We start from the raw sequence: 22,808 nt of genomic DNA on the forward strand, positions 1-22,808 counted from the left end.
TGTCCACTAATTAAGTAAGTTACTGACAACTCACTTAATTAATATCTAGCTCCAAGAGTAGTACCACTCAACTTCATCGTCATGTCGGACTAAGTCCACCTGCAGGGTTTAACATGGCAATCCTTATGAGCTCCTATTGGGGGCATTCTCAACCTAGATCACTAGGACACAGTTTCCTTCTATAATCAACAACACACACTATAAGTGATATCATTTCCCAACTTATCGGGCTTATTGATTTATCGAACTAAATCTCACCCATTGACAAATTAAAGAAATAAATATCAAATATATGTGCTTGTTATTATATTAGGATTAAGAGCACACACTTCCATAATAACTGAGATCTTTGTTCCTTCATAAAGTCAGTATAAAAGGAACGACCTCAAATGGTCCTACTCAATACACTCTAAGTGTACTAGTGTAATTATATAGTTAAGATAAACTAATACCTAATTACACTACGACCCTCCAATGGTTTGTTCCTTTCCATCTTGGTCGTGAGCTACTGTTTATAATTTATAAAGAACCGATAACATGATCTTCTGTGTGTGACACCACACACCATGTTATCTACAATATAAATTAATTGAGCAACTACATTTATCATAAATGTAGACATTTGACCAATGTGATTCTTATTTCTAGATAAATATTTATACCAAAAGCTAGGCTTTTAGTATACACTCTAACACTTAGGTCCTAGGGGGAGGTAACCCTAGGTGGAGAAAAACCCTAGGGGGTGATAACCCTAGGTTCTAGGGGGTGGTAACCCTAGGCGGAAAGTCTAGTCGATCTGGAGGACCGGACTAGTATCAGGTATGCTCTCCTAAGTAGAGTAGGTGAGGACGCATTCCCCGGAAGAGGAAACAGTAGGCGTCGGTTTGACCTAGGGTTTTCGGTTGGAAATCCGAAGTCAAAATCGAACAGTCCGGAGACGGTCAAATACTCTTTTTATTGTATTTATATGTGTGCTAACTTTGTTTTGCAGGGTATGTGGGTATTTTGTGAACTAACATATTTTACAGGGACTAAAGTGCACATCTTGCCTCGGATGAACAGTACCCGAGGTGCCCTCATGGAGCTTGGAGGCGCCTCGGGTGCAGAGTGTGAGCTAGTTGCGGACAGGAGCTAGAGGTGCCTCAATGGTCATTGGAGGAACCTTGGACCACTGCTTTGAGGCACCTCAAAGGGGGATGGAGGTGCCTTCAACAGGATAAGTTACGACCAGTTCTGTTCTAATCCATGCGGCTGACTCGGCAAGATGGAGGCGCTCGGATAGGCATGGAGGCACCCTCAACAAGCTATTTAAGGCCACTTCGACCAACAGCTTAGGAACTCAAACAAAAAGGCAATCCTTCTTCAGTACACTACTAACGAGACATTCCGGTTGAGCTACGACAAGTCTCAGACGACCCGAAGCTTCAAGATTGTTATTCTTTGTCGGTATAATTATCATTTCAATTTTAAGACTGTACTTTAAATTTGTAATCTTTAACGATATTATAGTTGTTGCCCACCGAAAACAATTAACGATCGCGGACCTTGGAGTAGGAGTCACCCAAGGCTCCGAACCAAGTAAATCTTGGTGTCCTTGTCTTTTGTGTCTTTAATATTTCCGCTGCATTACTCCGATACATTTTAAATCGATAGTTTTCCGATTACGAAACGCGTGAAAGCCACAAGCGCTATTCACCCCCTGATAACCATCATTTTGTATTGATATTTTGATTCATATAAGCATATCATTTGATCTTCTCATGTGTTAATTCCACATTTATATCACATATTTCATGAATTGCATTCATTTGTGGACTTAATTACAAATTATATCATATTTGAGGTATTTGATAGTAATATTTGGTTATATTCTTTGTAGGCATCAAAGGGCAAGAACTCTAGTTTGATCAACTCAGATAGAGTTCAAATCTGAGCTTAAATAAGGAGATCCAGGTCTGGAATAATCTCAGTCGTTCATCCAAGATCGGAGTAGATCTAAGACATCCGTGAAGAATCTGGTACATCCAAGCCAAGGGGAAGTAGATCACAACCAGTGATCAAGATCTGAAGATTTGGCTCGGATTTGGAGCAAATTACACCGTTGGATCAATCCGAAGCAATTTCAACCATTGACTCAGATTTCAGATCTGATTTAAATGGGAAATGAGAAGCTACAGGATCTTCGTCAATTCTTCTTCTCCTGGCGTCAAAAACAGAGGAAGCTTGCTCCGGCGATCTTCTTCCTCGATCCATTCCACCACCGGCGGTCAAGAGAGGTCAAGGGCATCCCTTCCTCCGGTCATCAGCCATCTTCCAGCCGGCGACGCCATCTCAACCATCTGAACACCAATTTCTGCCGCGACTTTGTGCGAGGAAGAAGAAGCAAAGAAGGAGAAGCAATTCGGTGATTTGAGTCGATTCCTTTGTCTTTCGGTCGGTTATCTTCCTTTCTTGAAGCTCCGCACCCATCTCTGATTGAAGCTTTGCCGATCATCAACAACGCCGAGTTACTCTGTTTGTCTTCATCACTGAGTTCTTCATCCGATGCACACCAAATCCAAGCTAGGGTTTCTCCAGTTTGATTAGTGTGAATCCTCTGAATGCTAGTTTCTTCATCTCTGTTTGAATTTTAGTTTTGTTGTAGTTGATCAATGCATAATTGATTCAAATTCCCTTGATATTGCTTTGAAACCTTCGGTTAAGATCATTGTTCTTGATGTCTGATCAATTTAGATTTTGCATAATTGTTGCATTAGGTTATTCTTGTTTGTTATTTCTTTCAATTCTGTAGTTTAGATTAGTTAGCTTCTTTGTTTGTTAATTTCCATGAGTTGAATTTACACTTAGTTTTAGGTCCTTACTTCTTTTCTTTGTTCAAAAGTCAATTCTGAAATCCCCAATTTATCCATAAAATTCCAAGCCAACAATAATTGATCCTAAGACTATCATTTTACCGTTACATTCGTTGGGAGACGACCCGAGTCATCTCTATGCTACATTAGTGTAGAATGAATTCGGTCACTTAATTCTTTTGATACCCATTTTGCGACAAAATTAGGGTTTATCAAATTTGGCGCCGTTGCCGGGGACTGTAGCGGTGTTTGATACCTAAGGATTATTTCTTTTTCTTTTTACATAAAAATTTGAAAAAAAACATTGTTTCAATTTCTTTCATGTTCATATATCCATGTGTTTGATATTATATGCTCCTGTATCTTCTGATTTTATTTGCTAGTATTTCAGTGTAAGAGCAGGAAACTTCTTTGACCATGGATCCATATTATCAGTACTATCAGCCTCAAACTTGGTTCTATCAGCCTGAACATCAGTACTACCCACCTGTGGATCAATCAAATTTTAGGTCTAAGGTTGCACATAGTCAGTTTACTGACTCATATCCAACACATCAAAGCCCACAGGGAGTTCAGAATGATTATATAGCTATTCGGAAAAAGATTCGTGGTATTCAATAATTCGAGGAGGAGACATTGCATGAATATTGGAAGAGATTCAAGGAACTTTGCTCTAGTTGTCCTCAACATCAAATCAGTGATCAGATGCTTGTCCTACATTTTTATGATGGGCTTTCGCCGTTTGATTTGTACATGGTGGATAAAGCTAGTGGAGGGCCCTTGATTGATAAGACTCCTGATGAAGCTCTGAAACTTTTGGAAACCATGGTAGCCAACCCTCAACAATTTAGAAATGGGCAACCTGTTACCTTAAGAGAAGATGTCGACAGACATGATCTCCTTTCCATTACCCCACAGGACTCCTCTAATATTTCTTATTGTGATGTTGTAGTTGTAAGAATTTCTGACTCTGCTAATACTATTTTTGTAGATGTTGTTGATGATGTAGGTACTGATGTGGATGATGATGTAAGTGTAGGGGATTGCACAATGGAAGCAATACCCCAAGAATCACCTGAACCAGATTTTGATGATGAGAGTGTAGGGACTTATGCTGTGTAAGCAGAGCCCCAAGAATCACTACCTATGGGTGTACATTCACCTGAGCCAAAGCCAGAGTCTGAGTCATTACTTGATGATGAGGATGTCACAGTCACCATTTTAGAACCTCCAAGTACCTTTCAACATGACAAGGTTAGTATTTCTTGTGATTCATTAGAAAATTTCATAGAGGTACCATTAATTGATTTTATTGGATGTGATACATTTCTTGGCATATGCTTTATAGGGATTAATATTGTTACATCTTTTTCTGACCTTATATGCTTGCGAGGGATGTCTGCCTTTCATCTTTATAGGCTTCCAGAGTGGATGCTTAAATTGAACCGTCTTCAACCACCGAGAAGAACCATTCCAATATCGGTGTGCACTCTAATTCTAAATCGTCTGCAACCACCCGGAATAAAGGGGAGTTTGCTCCTTATTTTTCTTTTTGCTTATTACGTTTCTTTTACTTTCATACTTTACACTTTGCATTTTATTTTCATACATTGCATTTTGTTTAGTACATAGCATTTCATTTTTGAATAAAATTCTCCACGGAATTATTCTAGTAATACTTTTAAGATGGTAAAAGTTCTTTAATTTGATCATTAATTTTAGGTCATGTGACATGAGTGGATGCTTTTCTTGTATGATATTGGTTAGTTTGGTGGTGGATTCTAATTTGATTGATTGAGCTTGATTGCATGAAAATTACCTAGAGATGACCACTTTAAGCCTAAACACCATTTTATCTTTGTGTGGTATGCACTCATAATAATTGAAACTCTAGAACTTGCTTAGCTTCTTTTCTGTAACGACCACCCTTCTTACTACTACTACTCTCTAAGGATAACCGTTACTTAACTACTAACTCTACTTAACCGGTATGATTAAAAAATCATATGGAAACCCTACCGAAAAATTTCGACAAAATCTCCCTTGTACCGGTGACCATATTCAACAATACATGCAATATATACTCAACCACAAGCGGCTGGAACACATATCAATCAACCACGCAGTATGATAAATCCAAAATTAAGAAAATAATACCACAGCTCATCACACCATATCACAATTCATCTACTATGTCCTAATCACATCAAAATGTCATGTACTATCTCAAACACTTCTAACATAGCAAAAGACAATAGAAACTAAAATAAAACTTCTTTCCTAGTCCCAAGGCTTCCATAGTCCTGGCATCACACATCCTTCGAACACCTCCTTGTCGCATTCCTTTCTATATCTTTTCCTTTCCTCACTACAACAAAAACATTAAAAGACAACGGTTAAAAACCGTTGTTGTAGGCCATTTAAAACCGTTGTAATTGGCAGTGTTGTTAAAAGTGGGGGGCTACGACAACGGTTTTAAACCGTTGTCTTTGAATGAAAAGACAACAGTTTTGCAATGGTTTTAAACCGTTGTCTTTGAATGAAAAGACAACGGTTTAAAACCGTTGTTATTTAGAGCATTTTTACTGCAGTTACAACCGTTTTTGGGGCTATGACAACGGTTTTTAACCGTTGTCTTTGAGGGTGATAGACAAAAATAACAGTTTAAACCGTTGTTTTTTAAATTATTATCTTTTAATACCAATATATCAAATTTTAATTTAAATATATAATAAAGAATTATAATCAAGAAAGAATATTCCCCACATTAATATCATTCAAAATGTTAGTTATACAAGAATTACAATCACAAAAGAAGAAACATATCTCATGTTTAAATAAAATTTATCCCAATACAAATAAATAAATAAACTCCATTTACAACTAATGAACAATAGCTAAAATACTAGAAACTTGTGATGGTGATTCATGCCATGTAGGATTGCACTTAATTATTGTCAACCCAAGTCCCATCACAATCTTCAACTTGTAGGATTTCTTGATGGGCCTGAGCACAGACTAATCCAGCATATTTTGTCACCTCGAGCTAGTCTTGAGACGTAATAACCTGACAAACCAAATATAATCAAGATAGTAAGGATACATCAAGGCAATTATACATAGAGCAAAAAATGAAGATTGACAAAATTACTATTAATGGCAGAAAACCATTCATTTAGATACAAGAAAAATATTTCTTCTTTGGAGGGAATAGAGGAGCACCATTCATGCTTGAGGTGATCTCCATTCGCTCATCTCTTGCTAGAACAGTTAGTTGCTTGCAATAAAACACCATATCCGTTGAATTGGGTGGAATTAATGGCGTCAAAACAAAAATCATGAGTTTAGGCAGCACCTTTGGCCATGGCCATCACTATGTATGTCAAAACCAAGCAAACCATCTTCATCACTACTGCATGCCTGCAAATTACAATAAGGCAAACGTAAACTATTTCTTAAAGAATTTTGGTAGATGCGTTGAACATATCACAAATAATATATATGAATATGATATAATTTCAAACGAATTTTATTAGCATTACTTTTAAATTGTTTTCTTTCGTCTCAATAGCACAACTACCACAGAGAGTTGAGATGGCCCCAGAATGCCAGTTGTTATTAGCCTAGAGACTCAGACTGATTCAGAATACAAATCAGCAACTAATTGTTGTAGCATAGTCAGAAGATATACCAGGAAATAAAGAAAGATGACATGAAACAATAGCTTGTCTTTATTTCTTTCAAAAAATTGTTCTCAAATCTGCATGCAAATCTAAGTTAACTATTAAATTATGCATCAGGAAGCAATGTCTTGCAACATTTGATAATGAATGCAAAGTTGGATTAAGAATTATGCAAGAAACAGATAGAACTACTAATTAGGAGAGTTAGACTTGGGAGTACAATCTCATCTATTTGGAGGAGTTATTACTATCTGATAATAATATTTCTGGTCAAATACCAGAAAATATGGGTAATCTTCACAACTTAAGGTATTTTGATGCATCAATGAATAACTTGATGGGGCAAATACCATTGAGTTTGGGTGATCTATGCAACTTGGAAACTCTTGATTTGTCTTTGAATAATATTGGTGGAGAACTAGCAAATCTACTTGATGGTTTGTCTAAATGTCCACAAGGATCTCAGTTATGGAACTTTAACATTCATGGCAATAAGTTAAGTGGGTCAATCCCTTTCAGTCTTGGGCAATTATCTCAACTGTAATTCTTGGATATCTCATGGAATTTATTACAGGGCAATATTCCAAATTGTTTCTTGGATTTCATTTTCAATAATAGCTTTAGAGTGCAGCATCTGCATTTGCAAGGGGGAAGTAACTCATCTTGCAACCCAGATAGAAACAATGCATGGACAAAATTAGTAGGATATTACTAATGCATGGACAAAATTAGTAGGATAAATACTTAAAATGTTTTTTCATTTACAATTTAATAAATTGAGAACTTTTACTAAAATTGTTCTAGCATTCAACTCACCTTGACAATTTGTGCACATTTAGTTGCTTCGCCGAGACCAATCATGCTTTCTGCAGATATCTAATAATGAGAGGATTTAATCATTTAACATGATGGTACTGACGTAATTATTTTTCTTTCATCAATAATATCACAACTTACCATCTTGACATATGGGAAATCACTCTCTATACCAATTGTAGCTGCCATTGAAGTTTTGCCACTAACATAAAAGAATAAATAGCAGATTGAATCGGCAGAAAAGTCAGATTAATCAATTAGAAAGCTGGTTGTAAATTTACCTGCAAGTTGGACCTTCCAGAAGGTATGTAACAAGTGGGCTTTGATTGTCTTTGATTTGCTCCACAAGAAGCAGGGCTCTCTCATGGATGTGTTTGTGCCTCTCACCACAATCGATAATCCCATTAAGCCTGAAAGCCATTTGCACATTAAAGATAATGCCACATTATGTAACATTAAGAAAATTCAGAGCACAAAAATCTGTAGGCCCTCCTGAACATCCCCAAGTAGATTTACTTTCAAGGATGTGGAATCAGCTTCAACCGAGACAATGTCAAACTTGAACATACCTGCGTCGTTCAAGATCATCCATTGATGCACCAAAAGCTAGTCCAACCTCATGAAGAGCATTCAAAAAATCATCCATAGTGACTTTTATGCTCTCCTCATCCAAGGGCTTGGTCAAATCGTCAAAGCTTATCTGTCGATTCAAGGCATATGAGACAGCACTTCTAACAACACCTTCTAGTTTAGCGCCACTATAATTTTTAGTTCATGCAGCTGTAGTAAGTACATAAATACATGTAAGGAAATATGTAACTTAACAAGTCTATCATTTAACCTCCAAATGATCTGAAAATGTATGCAACCAAAAATCAAACTGGAATACCTAGATGATGAACAAAACAAGAACAAAAACTGCAATATCTGAGTATCCAAAACAAAAGAAAGCATGAAGAAAAGTTTGCCTCTAATTGAATATAAGCAACCCAATTAGAAGGCAACAACTACAAGAATAAAAGTTATTAAAAATTAAGACATCAATCAGCAACAAAATATAGCCTATGAAAGTCTCAAACTATTTGAACAATGAGATTTTAAAAACATTGGCATGTTCTCTTATCCATTTGTAACAGTTTCACTCCTTCTGTAAGCAAAACACTCAAACTCTTCACAAGGATGCTGACATTCTCTAACAAATATCACATTTACGGCAACAACTGAACTCCAAAAGAAGAAAACAAAGAACAAAAAATATTCATCATTGTCCACCAAACAAGATTAAGTGTAAGACAACTCACCTCGAATTTGACAGTTCCCTTCCTCACAACAATGTTTTTGGTCTAAACCTCCAGATTTCACTTCTCCTTCCAGTAGAACTGGGAAGTGATCTCTGACCAGAACCAGCTGGATCCTCTATCAATTTCTATACATGTTCCGATACTGAAGATACATGATATTAATGTTGAGAAAAAAAAAAGGCAAAACAAGTTTATCCAAGAAACTAAACAACATTCCATTTTAAACTTTTCGCATTCTTCCAAATCGGGAAAAAAAGCACACAACTAGTTCTGTACAATAGCAAATATCACAATCTACAAGTTTCCACAAAAGAATAAAACTTACATAAACCTAAACAAAGCCAAAACTTACTTACAAAAACAACGGAATGCCCAACAAAGGAGGAACCTTCAAGCCATAAACGGAATTAGCCCAAGAAAGCTCAAACCAAAGAGTTCAAGTACAAGCAGCACGCACCTGTTCGGGAGAGGAGATGAGGGCCTGGCTGGAAAATTCTTGTGAGGGGAAGATGAGGTCGTTCTCCTCATTCTAGGGACTCATCGAGGATGATGGCGTTAAGGTGTGAGATCCGACCAGCGCCCGAGGGGTGCAGGGACAAGGATTCCACGTGCCTGAGGCGGTTGGAGAACGCGATGCGCACCTTCGGAGATGCCGCCGCCTCACCTGTCGTCATCACACACCGATCACGACACCCTTCGGACGAGGAAGAAGACCAACGAGGAGGGAAGAGGTTTTGGCGAAGAGGCACTAAGCACAAGCAAGGAGACGAGTCACCGCTGAGATCTGAGACACCCTAAGCCCTTCACATCCTCTTCCAATATGAAGAAGAGGAGAAAACAAAAGAAGCACAGATTCATTCTGCCTTCCTCTTACAGGATGAAAAAGAGCTCGTCGGGGAAGTTGGGTGGATTTTGGTGGCAGCGAGGTGGGATCGAGAAGAGATCAAGAAAGAAAAACGTGAAGTAGATGAAGAGATCGTAGGTTGGACGGAAATGCTTAGGGATCGAGAAGGTAAAGGGGCGGAATCGGCGGCAAAAAATTTCGGGGATAGGGAAAGAAAAACTCGGCGGTAAAAAATGACGAAGGGGAAAAAAATGGTGAGGGAAAAAATATGGTATTCAACAACACTTAATAGACAACGGTTTTTAAAAACTGTTGTCGTAACCCCCCAAAAAAGCGCACATAGACAACGGTTTTCAAAAACCGTTGTCGTAGCCTTTAAAAACCGTTGTCGTAGCCCCAAAAAACATAAATAGACAACGATTTTTAAAAACCGTTGTTGTAGGTCAAAAAAATTGCTAAAAGACAACGGTTTTCGTTAAAACCGTTGTTAAAAGATAAAAAAAACAACAGTTTGGTATAAAACTGTTGTCGTTTGAGTGTTGTTGAATGAGGATTTTCTTGTAGTGCCTGTATCTGCAGTAAGAGGAAGTGTAATCTATAAGCAAAATTTGCTTAGTAAGCGCTATCTAACTCACAAAATCACGAATGTGCATGTATACGAAAAGAACTAGAAACTATATGTAAAATACGGTACCCAAAGAGTAGTTAAATAATAAGGTTATTTGTCAAATAATCTTATGGGATTTTTCAGAAATTTTTAGGAATTTTCTGGAAATTTTTCGGAGTCCGTTTGGCGTAGTTTAAGGGGATCATTTATAGGCTAAGTGGAAGCCCGTTTAAAATGCCCAAAAGTGGGAGTTGATTGAGGAAACAAACTTAGGGTTTAATTGATTAAACCTAAGTTTTAATTAGGCTAGGTTTATAAGCCGAATTTTTCTCCATTCCTTCTTCATTCCGCCCGATCCCTTCTCCCCACTTACGCCGACTCTTCCTCCTCTTCCGCCCGATCGACGCCGATCATCCTCAGATCGTCGGCCAGCCGGGGTTTTCTTCCAATTCCTCAGCATCGCCGTCAACTCTCGCGGGCCGCCTCTCAGCACTGATATGAGCCGAGTCCTCCTCTTCGTCACCGGCGCAGATCTGGCCATCGTCTTCCCATACCTAGCCGTGGACACCCAGCCTCGCCGGTAGTCGGACACTCGATTCCACCCTACCGGCGGAGCCTAGTCGTCACGCGCCGCCTTCTTTCATCCCGATCTCCTCATCTCGCCGACACCACCACCGCGAACCTTCCTTTGCCAATCTCGCCGGTGTTGAGCTTCCTTAGATCCAGCCGTTGGTTGCGGAGGAGCACACCACTGTCAGCTCCGACCTTCTTCCATTTATCCTCTTCCTCAAGTCTCCATCGCCTCTGATCGTCGCTGTGAGTGGCTGTCACCCTCTGCCCTAATCTGAACTTTTCCCCATTCATTTGTTACGAGAAGATGTTCCCTGTGCTTGTAGCTTGGCTCTCCACTAACAGTGGTTATTGGGAGCCAAATACTTCTGCCGGTAGGCCACCTCTTCGCTGTCACTGGCCATGATTGAGGGAGGAGGGCATCTATCAGGAGGAAATCCCTAATCCTTCACAACAATGACCGAGATCATCATTGAACGATTATAGGCTTGCCTGGAGAGTTTCCTCTTCAACACAGTAGCCTCTGCCGATTTGGATTGAAGGTAAGACATGTTTGGTATTTTAATTGAATTTGTAGAGATCTGGATTTCCATTTTAGAATGGAAGTTTGTGTTAATTAGGTTGGTTGACCCTCTGTAGCTCTGGCCGACTTTGTTGAGGACGATCCACAGATGTGAGCAACCTACTTAGATTTGAGTAAGTTGAGAAGGTAAATTCGTGTATGAACTATATTTGATTTTAGTTGTGATTTGTTGCTTGAGTGGATTTGGGCTTGTGTGTGGTTATTAGGTGGATAGATTCGGTGAGTACGATGGATAATTCGTTATTAATTAGATATATTGGATTGTAATTCATGTCTGTCTTGGATTTAATTAAAGTATATGAAGGAAGAGTTTGGATCGGTTTAGACTGATTAATAGTTGATACATTGATTATATATCCTTAGTTTTGTCTCGTATATTGTATTTGTAGGATTTGAGTTGGATGAATCTGTTGGAGTGTTGAAGATGGAGATCGGATTTCATGGTTTGTAGTGGTTTGGTTAGCATTGATCTATGTTTGTTGAAATTGGTTGGACTATGGAGTTATTAGGGTTATAGAATCTAATGTAGATATGATTGATGATGAAAGGAATTAGTTCATTTTATTGAGATAAAACAAGTAGAGTTGATTCATGTTGATTAAGAAGTTGAGAAACTCAAGGATTAGATATTGGATTAATTGATGATTCATGCGTAAACCTAATCTAATTAGATTGTAGTATAATTAAGGTTGATTGGGGGATTACTCCAGGATTATGTTCGATTAGCGTTATCCTAATTAGATTAGGGATTCTGTTTAGTTATTTAGTTCCCACTTGATTAGCTACATTATACATATTGTGATTTGCAGGACTTTGATCCGAGATGAGCGTCTCGATGTGAGGTCATTTGGCACGATCGACATATATAGGCGGGTACTTCTTGCTTTGTCTCTTTGATATTTTGATCCTAGTGCATGAGCTTTATGTTCAGATAGGCGTTGTATCTATCTTGACTCCACTCTTATTTTTCTTGCGTTTGATACTTCCACTCACTCTTTGAGCTACTCGTTCCTGTATCTATACAGTCTCTCGTTGTTATTCATGATATTTAGCAGATACTATAGTACTAGGTATTGGATACCAGATACCAGACATTAGATAGTAGGTATTGGATATATGGACACCTGATACCATGCTTACCTGCTTTGATTGCCTGTTTATTTACACACCTTGCTGAGCATGCTGGCTTCATGTAGCATACCTGTTTTCTGTTTATATATATATAATGACTGCTGCATTATTCGCATCATGTCATTGCATGCATGCCGACGACCATGTCTCCCTTGTGGTTGAGAGGGTCATTGGCCAGGGCTGCACGCTCGGCCACTCATGGGTAGTGGCGGCTGGAGCACGCCGCTTGTCCTGTCATGCCACACTCGGCCACTCATGGGTAGTGGCGGCTGGAGTCGCGGCAGCAGGGACCCCATCGCAGACGTAGCTATTCAGCTACTATGCAACTGTCCACTCGGTCACTCGAGAGTAGTGGCGGCTGGAGTGTCGTACAGTTGTCATCGATCCGGCCTCTCGACCATACAGGGGTCGTGGTGCAGAGAGGTGGGCGGGGTGACCATCCGTACATACGCTGTTGTTATTATATCTGCTGGTTGTTTACTTATGCTGTTGTTGCTTATCTATGCTGCTGTTGCTAGATTATACTGCTGTTGTTTATTTATGCTGTTATGCTTACATAGGTTGAGATTTATACCTGTGATATGTGTATAGACACTGGTCTACTTACTGTCGACATGTATATACCTCACATTATACCATGTAGTTATGAGCAGTACTGTAGCAGGACTTTGCTACACTTTACCTTCTACCACTAGCCTAGGATATGGTTTCAGGTATGGACACTTATTATGATATCACTGTAGTATCTGTTATTTCCATACGAGACTGTATACCTTTTTGCATCTCTAGTTCTTTATGATACTCATGCACTATCTGTCTATTACCCGCTGAGTTTTTATACTCACCACCCCGCATATTGGTAATTTCACCAGGTAACAGGTAAAGGAGTTATGGAGTCGCCTGGAGATCCTGTCCGCCAGTTCCACGTCACATTCGAGGACGACCTTACGATTTTGGTATTTCTTACGTTATTTGTATTTTGGATTTTGTACTTGTTTATGTATTTGTATTGTCTTGTATTGGGTTTGATATTATTGTGTCAAGCCGAGCCGGCTCGCAGTTAATTGATTTGTGTTTTGTGACCGTTTGTGATTTCCGCTGTGTGGATTTTTAGTACAGCCGTGTGGGCTGATTTATATATCTATATAACTGCGTGGTTGTGTTTATTTCTGTTCCAGCCGAGTGGGCTGCTTATATAACTGCGTGGTTGTGTTGATATATTCCAGCCGTATGTGGCTGATGTATATTGTATGTATGTATGCCTCAGTTTGTCACCCGTACAGGGGAGATGTTGCCGAAATTTTTCGGTACGGTCTCCTCTAGGGGCGTGACACTATATGCTCTAAAAGAAAATAAAGCATAAACATAACTACTCATGTCAAACTAATAGCAAAGAAAAGCTAAGGAAACTACTCATGTAATTCCAATAACTAATCATGCTATACAAGGATAAAACTGCATGCTGAAAGATAAAGCTAATCATGCTAAATATCAAATCAGGAAACAAACAAAACTAATACTGCATGCTAGAATTCAAAAGAACTAAACTTACTAATTCTAAGCATAAATGAAGCTCATTTCATTTGTTTCAAAACTTATACTTTATTACTTTAAAATAATAATCAACTTCTCTTGGATCCGGCATTGTACCAATTTGCGCGCATCCTTAATATGAGTCGAGGTAGCTAATCCCGAAACTACTAAGATACTTCTAGGCGATCTTGTGCCTAAGGGCGATCTAGGAGCCCACCCAATGGACCTTGTGTCCGGTACATGCCATTAAAAAGTAAAATACTTATCTTCTTTTTAACTATAACTTCCTTATACTTGTTATTCTTTAATTCTCTTATAACAAAATGCCTTGGCATTTATTCAAACACTTAGTGTGCTTTTAATCCTAAACTTCTGGAATTTAGGATCAATTTAAGACCTTGGTCTTTTTCTTTCTTTTCTTTATCTTTCTTATACTTTTCTTAAACACAAAATACTGTTAGGGTATTTTTTCCATATGCATCTATAGGTAAAATCAACTAGGTAACACACAATCATGCATATTTAAACGAAATATAAAGCCTCGTTCTACAATGCTTTCTATTAACTATTTGTGTCTTTAGAATAAAGACTACAGCTCTAGTTGTTCCATAATTCCAAGCCTCCTAAGCAGTTAGGTGAAGCAACTACATTAAACCTCAATAGTGCAGTAACATTCAAATATCATAAAATCGATGGATCACAACTACATAAATTTAGCTAACATGAGGTAAACTTCAACTCTACTCATTCTACAATCTTGCTCCTTTAGTCATGATAAAGAGTTATATGAACTAACATTACCCTATCTGAACAAATGATTAAACAAATATTGTATATCTGAACATAACCATTACTCTTTCTAGCTAACATGAAAGGTTTGTCATTAAACAAATATTATATCAACATTTAGGGTCATCTAGAAAGAGTAGAAATTATGCTCAGAATTGATCTAACATTTAACTCTCTTTTCTCATCTTCTAGACTAAACTTCTACAAGTTACAACTTGCATATCTAAAACAATCACATACTTCTTACCTGTTAAATTCATCACATCACTTCAAATCATCTTTTAGTCTTAACACGTGGTACCCACCAAAACACCATATTACATATGCTCATCTTCACCCTTTCGTCCACATTTCTGTACTAAGGGGATTACACCACCTACTTCATCATAAATAAACCAAAAATCACTGTCGGATCAACCTCCAATTAGTCTAATAAACCAATACCTAATCCAAGTCATTCTATATTCATTGCCTAATAGCAAAACAAAGATAAACTAAAAGCTTAAAGAAAAATCTAACTATATACTTGGAATAAAAGGCAGTTCGTTGCATAGATTTAACTAAATTCTGCACCTGAAATGTTAACCAAATCTGCACTTTATACTCTAAAGAAATCTGCACTATATTAAATTGCATGCGTTAAGAACTAAAACTCAAACCATTCATTCATATCCAAATCTGATGAAATTTTGAATTAAGCTCCATGGCAACTTCAACCACAGTCAACATCAGAAATTAATCATAATAGAAAGCCCTTTAATCACTTCAATTATGTCTCAAACCAATCTAACATTAAATTCCGAACACTTCCAGATATCATGTAAAGAATCTCTTTAACCCAATAGAACCTCTCGAATCTACAAAGGTATATTCCTGAAACCTCTTAATCTACACCAGAAATTTCCATAAACAAGAAAAGAACTAAAATGTTTCTTATCTTCTAATTCTTTTAATATAGAATGTCTCGGCATTTCTTCGAGCACTTGGCGTGCTGCTGATCCCAAATTCTGAAATTTAGAGATCCTATCAAGACCTTGGTTCTTTCTTTACTTATAACTACTTATAATCTTCTAAAATGATTTAATGAAACACATGCTTTAAATTAAAGAGCTATTCTTGCTCGTTAAGGAAGTAGTAAACTTCAAATCTGCACTTTATTCCTAATAAATCTATGACAACTTAAAACTGAATACTTCACTTCTAAAACTGCAATACTAACAATTGAAACACTGCAATGCCGGTTGGTTAGATCCCGTCCCAGGAGCTCCACCTATTAACCTATCATTAAGTCTCTTAGAATGAACTCTAGGAATGAACCCTAGCATTTGAGGGTACCAGCTTTCGGATATATAAAAAAAAAATAGATAAGTGTAGTACTTCTTGTTAGGGGAGAACTCCCACTTATTGGAATTCCCTGCAGCTCTTTAGGAGGAGGCACGAACACATACTTATAGTAAGAGGTTCACTACTCTTAAGGCTGAATCCTTTACATCACAATCACAGGCCCATCTTAATCTATTACAACTATTACATATCCATCTTAATCCACTTCCTTAATCTGCCATGATTCAACCAATTAGTAATGTAAGAAAGGCTTCAAATCAAAAGCTACAATACTAATTCCAAAGCTTGAAGGATCAAGAAAATTGTTACTAGAAACCAAAACTTCGTGCATGGATTAGCTACTAAGGATCCAACTGAAACTTTCCGAATTAAATCAGTTCATTGTTGTTTACTTGGCAACAAAGGGTTTTCTGACCAAGTGTGCTAGCGATCGTTTGTTATTAAGAAGGGAAGCGAATTTATTTAAGTTGTAATTGGAACATTTAAAATAAATTGAAAAATAAAGTGTGCGGCTGAGGAATCGAAGCCGAGATCTCTGACTTGGTTAAAACCTGGCTAACCAAGTGTGCTGCGGGCGGTTTTGTTTAAGAATAGATAGTAAAATTATTTAAGGTATAGTTGATAATTTGAAACCCTAGTTTAAAAGAGGAATTAGGTTTCTTTTCTTCCCGAACCCAGAAATCCTTCTCCTTTCCTGACGTCGTTTATTCTCTCGCGGCAGAAACGAAGAAGCAGGCGGTAGGGCTCGATCTCCAGCGCCGGCGAAGGGTTTTTCCGGCCGGTCTCCACCCGTGCGTGACCACCTCGACGAGGGGAGCTCGGAAACACCAAGAAGCCGCCGAGATCTTCACCATCTCCGAACCCTAGAACCCCTTTTCCTCCTCGGTTTGAATCCAAGAACACGCTGTAAGTTGCTACTTACCTGCGGTAAGAGTTGTTCCGATTTTAAATTGGTGTTTCCTTGTTTTCTTGAGTTTTGCCGTGAAGAAACTTGTTTTTGTTTGTTGCCGTGAACCCTAAAGAAAGAAGAGAAGAATTTGTTCACTTTAGGCATGAAGGACGGATTTGAATTAGGTTTTAGTTTCCTTCTTTGATTCGGATTAACGTGTACATTCTTTGCTGCCGTGAGTTTCAAAGGAAGGAAGTGATTAGGTTAAGCATGTAGGGTTGCTGCCATGAAATTACTTCTGTTGGCTTCAGATTTTAGTTGGTTAGTTAGGTATATGGTTTGGGTTTTTACAGATTTCGAATTTGTGCTGTAAAGTTCTGTTAGCACAGCAATCACTTCTTTTGGTTTCCTGCCGTGTGTTCTTGTAGGAAGATGAGGAGTTACATTGGGTTTGGTAAATGGTTAGGCCTCTCAATTCTGATAACAAGCAAGCTTGATTACTTAAGGTTTCAACTCAGCAAGCTTGATTTATTAGGTTTCAATTCAGCAAGCTTGATTTATTATGTTTCAATTCAGCAAGCTTGATTCCTTTTGTTTCAATTCCGCAAGTTTTATTCCTTTTGTTACAAATTTAGCGGGTTAGCTAATTTAGTTTTCTTTCAACAAGTTAGCTGAATTCAATCATAGTTTTCTGTGCTAATACTGGGTACGAACAGCTATACAAAGTGTAATTTGTAGCTTAGTTTTTACTTGTTAACTCCATGAGCATGGTTAGCTTTAAGTTTAGTATTTTAACCATTGGATTAGTTGGTCTATGTGACACTTATCATGCCAGGTTGGGTAGCATATTTATATATCTCATCTATTGGTTTTAGGGCTGCCGTGTATTAAAAATGGATCTATAGGGTTGTCGTGTATCTCAACCACTCTAGCTTAATTTGAATATGCAAAAGGGATAAGTTAATACCCTTTAATCTTGGTTTAGGGCTGTCGTGTATTAATAGTAGTTCTTTAGGGCTGCTATAGCATGAGGTTGAAGATTTTGTTAAAGATGGGTGCTTTGTGTATTGAATTGAGGTAATGAATTTATAGAACTGCATATTTAAAGGAATGAACAGAGAACTGCACAAATCCTAATACACGGTAAATTTCAAAGGTTGTTCTGTTCATGCCAATTTAGTAGCACCACCCATTCTGATACTATCAAAGCTATCTCATCCAAAATCAAGAAAAGTATAAACATAACATCAAGATCATTGTTTCATTGACCTAACTTCCCAAGCAACCTAACAACAGGGAATTATCTTATACGAAAAAGAACCAAAATCGATAATCCTTCTTCATGTTTGATACTACAAAGATTTGCTACTAAGAACTTATGAACATAGCTGTTCTTCATGTTTTGTTAACAAAGTATACTATTCTGCAGTAAGCTACAACATCAACCTACAAACTTTAGAACAAAACTAAACCCTCTCTTGTACCTTGCCCAACAACAAGATTCCAAACTAATCATCCTCTTTCTTTCTTTAGGCTCACGGCAGAAAAACTCCTAACTCAATCATCCTTCTGATCAGTACCACAGTAAACAAACAAAAGAAACCAAAGTGCTACTAATAAGGAAAAATTGTCACTGAAAACCTAAATTCAAACCCGTTCTTCATGCTTACTGAACTAATTTGTCTCTTCTCTCTTTAGGATTCACGGCAGCCAATAAAAACCAAGTTTTCTTCACGGTAAAACTCAAGAAAACAGCAAAGAAAAAATCGGAACAACTCTTACCGCAGGTGAGTAGCAACTTACCATGCTTTCTTGTACCTACTGCCGAGAGGGAGAGGCTGCTATGGTTCCGGGTGCTTGCAAGCTTCCGGCCTCTTCTTGTGCCCGCGCGGTCACCGTGCCGAGAGGGGCTCGAATCCGTGAAGGACTCGCGGAGGAGGGCGCTCCCCGGCTGTCGGAGTGGAGCCCTAAGTCGTCTTCGTTTCCACCCGAGCGAGAGCCGTCGCGCGGCATCGTGCGCATGAGAGAAGAAAGGGAATTTCGGGAGAAATTTTAGGTTTAGGGAAAAGGATTTAAAACTTATACTCAAGGTTATTTTCGTTTCCAACTATAACTTAAATGGAATTTTTCTCCTTCCTTAATAACAAATGATCGCTAGCACACTTGGTCAGTCGCTTCGCTTAAATCTTTGCTTCGGGTCCGAGGTCGAGGGTTCGAACCTTGGCCGAAACATTTTTCCACAACCTTTTATAAACTTAAGATATTTCTATATCTACTATCCCTTAAATATGATTTCGCCCATTACTTGATCAGTAATAACCGCCGGCCCATTTGGTTAGTTGAGTTTTGCGCAGATCAGAGGTTGCTGGTTCGAACCTCGGCTTGGATATTTTTTTGTCAAAACTTCCTTCGTTTAGTAAAAATACCAAACGACCTCCAAAAATTACATAAAAATACTCTAAAAATTTATAAAAATCTCTAGAATATTTCTATAGCATTTCTAAATATTTTTGAATTATTTCTGAGCTCAAAATGAGAAAATCTGGGTCGTTACATTTTCAAGGTCACAATAGCATATGTATGCATGGAAATAAAGGATATTTGTCATTTTGTTCCCTCATTATTTCTAATTTCTTTCTCCACAATTTTCTTGAGACATCCTCATCTAGCATTTTAATCTTTGATCATCTTTGCTTGTCATGTTTCTATTGAGAGTTTTGGTTGAATCCTTGATGAGTTAGATTGCTAAGATGGACAAGGTTTTGAGTGTGGGGGAGAGATGACGAGATGATAAATTTCTGGATATGTTAAAGATTTTGCAAGGATTTATGAATATTGAATTGCTAAAGCTCTATTCCCACATCAATCTGGTTATGAACAATTTGAGATACAAATTAAATTCAAGGAGAAGATTTTAAGAGGATAGGTGTCATAGTTGTACTTATTGTGAAGTGGAATGGCTGTGGATTGCCACAAATTGAGATGATGGATTTATGATTGTTGTTGCTGCTGGGTATATATATGTAGTTTGGGGCATGGCCTTACTGGCTGTTGAGAGTAGCATTTCAACAATTCTGTAGAGCAGTATCAATGAGCAATTGAGCATTCCTATTACTGGGATTAAAAATGCTGAATCTGAGTTTCAGAAATTGTTGAGCAGCTATTAGTTTAATTTGTCATGTAGAAAATTTCAGTTGCAAGCTTCTGAACAGCAAGAATTCAAGGGGACCTAATTTTTCTAGTATCATGTCATGTGTAGGTAAATGGATGCATGTAAATTCAATGGTACTTATATTCTGAAACTGTCTTAAGTGCTGGAACTGAAATTTGGAAAACCAGAATTCAGCATTAAGATTAGATATTGTTGAAAGTACATTTGGTTTTTCATTCATGTGGTGCTCGAATGATGTGAAAGTCAAAACCTTTCAATCAAGGAAATTTTTCAACACAATGCAGCAATGTATAAATGAAAACAGGAATACATTGATGTTGTATCGTGCCAAAATAGTAAGGTGCAATCTGAATAGCTTGAATTAGCATCATTGTGAGTTTAAATTCTGGAATTTAAAGAAGAAATAGTAGAAAGAAAGAAAAGAATAAAAGAAAAAAAATGAAAAGAATGAAAAGAAGTAGAGAGAAAAAAAAGAGAGAAAAAAAAGGAAGAGATACCGAAGTTCAGAAGTGGGACTCTTTAGCAGCAAGAAGTCTGGAAATTTTATGTCAGTATAGTACGTGCCAAGTTTCTTGTGCAACTCCCTAATTAGTGAAAGATTCAAGTTAAACAAAACTAGAATCAAAACAAAATCCTGAAATCTGGAAACTGCAGCTAAATCAAATTGCTGGATGTGGAATTCAAGAGCTGCAATCAATTGTTAGTGCACTATTTGATACCAATACTTTAAGAGGATGATCCTACACCTCTACTAAGGAGTTTCAGGTCCAGAAATTCTGAACTTGTTCCGAATCAGTGAGCACATAATGCAGGGAAACAAGAGTTGAAAGCTGCTGTAAGAAATCAGCCCATGAAACATGAAACTACATCAAATTCAAATATGTTTTGTGCCAACTAATCATATTGCTTCTGATTGGAAAATGAACTGAACTCAAGTCTTATCAATTCAATGCTAAATGAGATCTCTTTTCAAGCTGAATCCTTCAAGTCTTAACCTGAAATTTTCCTAGAACTAGAGTTCTGAAACTGAATCCCTTGGTGCTGGAATTTTGAACTAATCTGGAATCTGATGTGTTAAATTTGATATATGATCACTATATAATTGGTTAACTATTGGACGAAGGGATTGCTGAAAATGCAGAATTTGAGCTCTGGAAACTGTGAATGCAAAACTAGAAAAAAATTCAATTCTGAATTGCTGTTGCTGGGCTACTTTAAGCTTGGTTTGGTTCCCTACCAATGCAATGGAATGCACTCCTCTAGCTGGTTGGAAATGATGGTCATATACAGAGGAAGAAAGGAAACGAATTTAGAGTCATAGATTCTGAATTCTGAAATCTGATTCTGTTGTGTAAGTCTGGAATTTGTGGAGCTGAGGTTACTTAAGTGCAAGGGCTGAATGTAACCAACTGTTGGGGAAACTGAACACTCACCTTCATTGAGTTCTATGTGAGTTTGAAGGATGATACAAGAAGTTCAAACGGCTGTTTACCAGACATAAAAAGTTTAGAGACGGCTAATGAAACTTAAAGTGATGTATTAGTTTTAACGTAATGTGCCAAGCTCTTGTTGCAAGTTTCCAATCATTTAAAAAAAAGGTCTAAGTGAAGGATTTAAATTCTCAGTATTACTTGTGTTACTTCTTCTCAAGCCTACTATGGTCCAGAGCATGCAACTCTAGTGAGTTGACTTCTGAAACTGTAGAGTAGAAATTGTTAACTTACTTAGCTCCAAATCAATTCGATTGTCGAACCACTTGAGATGCAAATCGAATTCGAGGAGATTGCAAGAGTATAAAGGTCATTATTGAACTCAGTGTCGGTTGTATTTTGGAATATGAAGTTATATATATGGAGAAATAATTGATCTTGAAACTACTTGGGAACTGAATCTAATACACTGCTACTGGACTATATATATTGAATTCCAATCTGCACAGCTACTTCCTGATTCACAACATTCAATAATCTATTTTAGGTGTGCAACCAATGGCTATAAGCATTAAGTAAACAAGGTATAGAAGAGAAGATGGAATTGGAATGCCTGAGTATCACTCACCAACAGAAGCAGTAAAAGTCTGTTTATCAAGGACTTAACTTGATTTTTGCAACTCCATTGAATTTCGATTCATGAAACTGATCTTTAAACAGATGATGCTTTAAAATTTACATGGATGGAATATGTTCTCAGAAGCTACAATTGAATTAAATGGTTGTTCTCCACTTTAGTGTAGAAGAAGAATTAGAAGAGATGAGTTCAATTGAATGTCAACAAAGTGTGAAATTGACGGAACTTTGCATAATTTGCAGGAACATTCTGGAATTCAGTTGATGATGAGGAAGTTTGAGTGCTTCACATCAGTACAATCTTTGTCCGAGACGGACAATATTTTAAGTGTGGGGGGAACTCTTCTCCATGAAGTGATTTGGGATTATTTTAGTTTCCAAATTATGGAATTAAAGTGTGAAAAAAAAAACAGTAGCAAAGAAGAGTATCAAATAGAGAGGATAGTGTGTCAAGATTCTATGGTAGTGATCAAATTGAAGAAGAAGTTGACTTGATATTTTGTTTTGGCATCGACAAATGGTGTTCTTTATTCCCCATGATAAATTCTTTGATACATCTCAAATTGGTCAACTAATCAAGTGTATTCCTCCAATACTCTCAATTCTTCATTAATTCCTTTTCTTTTGC

At 37.6% G+C, this 22,808-nt stretch overlaps 1 protein-coding gene and 1 long non-coding RNA gene across 2 annotated transcripts; one reads left to right on the top strand and one right to left on the bottom strand.

Annotated features, from left to right (window-relative positions):
- Positions 1-7,377: 7,377 nt before the first annotated feature.
- LOC121973527 (vesicle-fusing ATPase-like) lies at positions 7,378-8,033 on the bottom strand. Its single transcript, XM_042524940.1, has 4 exons — positions 7,921-8,033; positions 7,646-7,761; positions 7,493-7,553; positions 7,378-7,411 (listed from the first exon to the last, which is right to left on the bottom strand). The coding sequence occupies exons 1-3, from the start codon at positions 7,995-7,997 to the stop codon at positions 7,519-7,521; spliced, it is 228 nt and encodes a 75-aa protein (XP_042380874.1). The 5' UTR covers positions 7,998-8,033; the 3' UTR covers positions 7,378-7,411; positions 7,493-7,518.
- Positions 8,034-10,634: 2,601 nt separating this feature from the next.
- Positions 10,635-11,378, top strand: LOC121973528. The gene is made up of 3 exons (XR_006109648.1): positions 10,635-10,919; positions 11,000-11,215; positions 11,313-11,378. It is a non-coding gene; the product is annotated as an uncharacterized LOC121973528 (long non-coding RNA).
- The last annotated feature ends 11,430 nt before the right edge of the window (positions 11,379-22,808 follow it).

The sequence above is a fragment of the Zingiber officinale genome, chromosome 4A (assembly GCF_018446385.1).
Source record: "Zingiber officinale cultivar Zhangliang chromosome 4A, Zo_v1.1, whole genome shotgun sequence".
In the NCBI taxonomy this organism is placed as follows: Eukaryota; Viridiplantae; Streptophyta; class Magnoliopsida; order Zingiberales; family Zingiberaceae; genus Zingiber; species Zingiber officinale.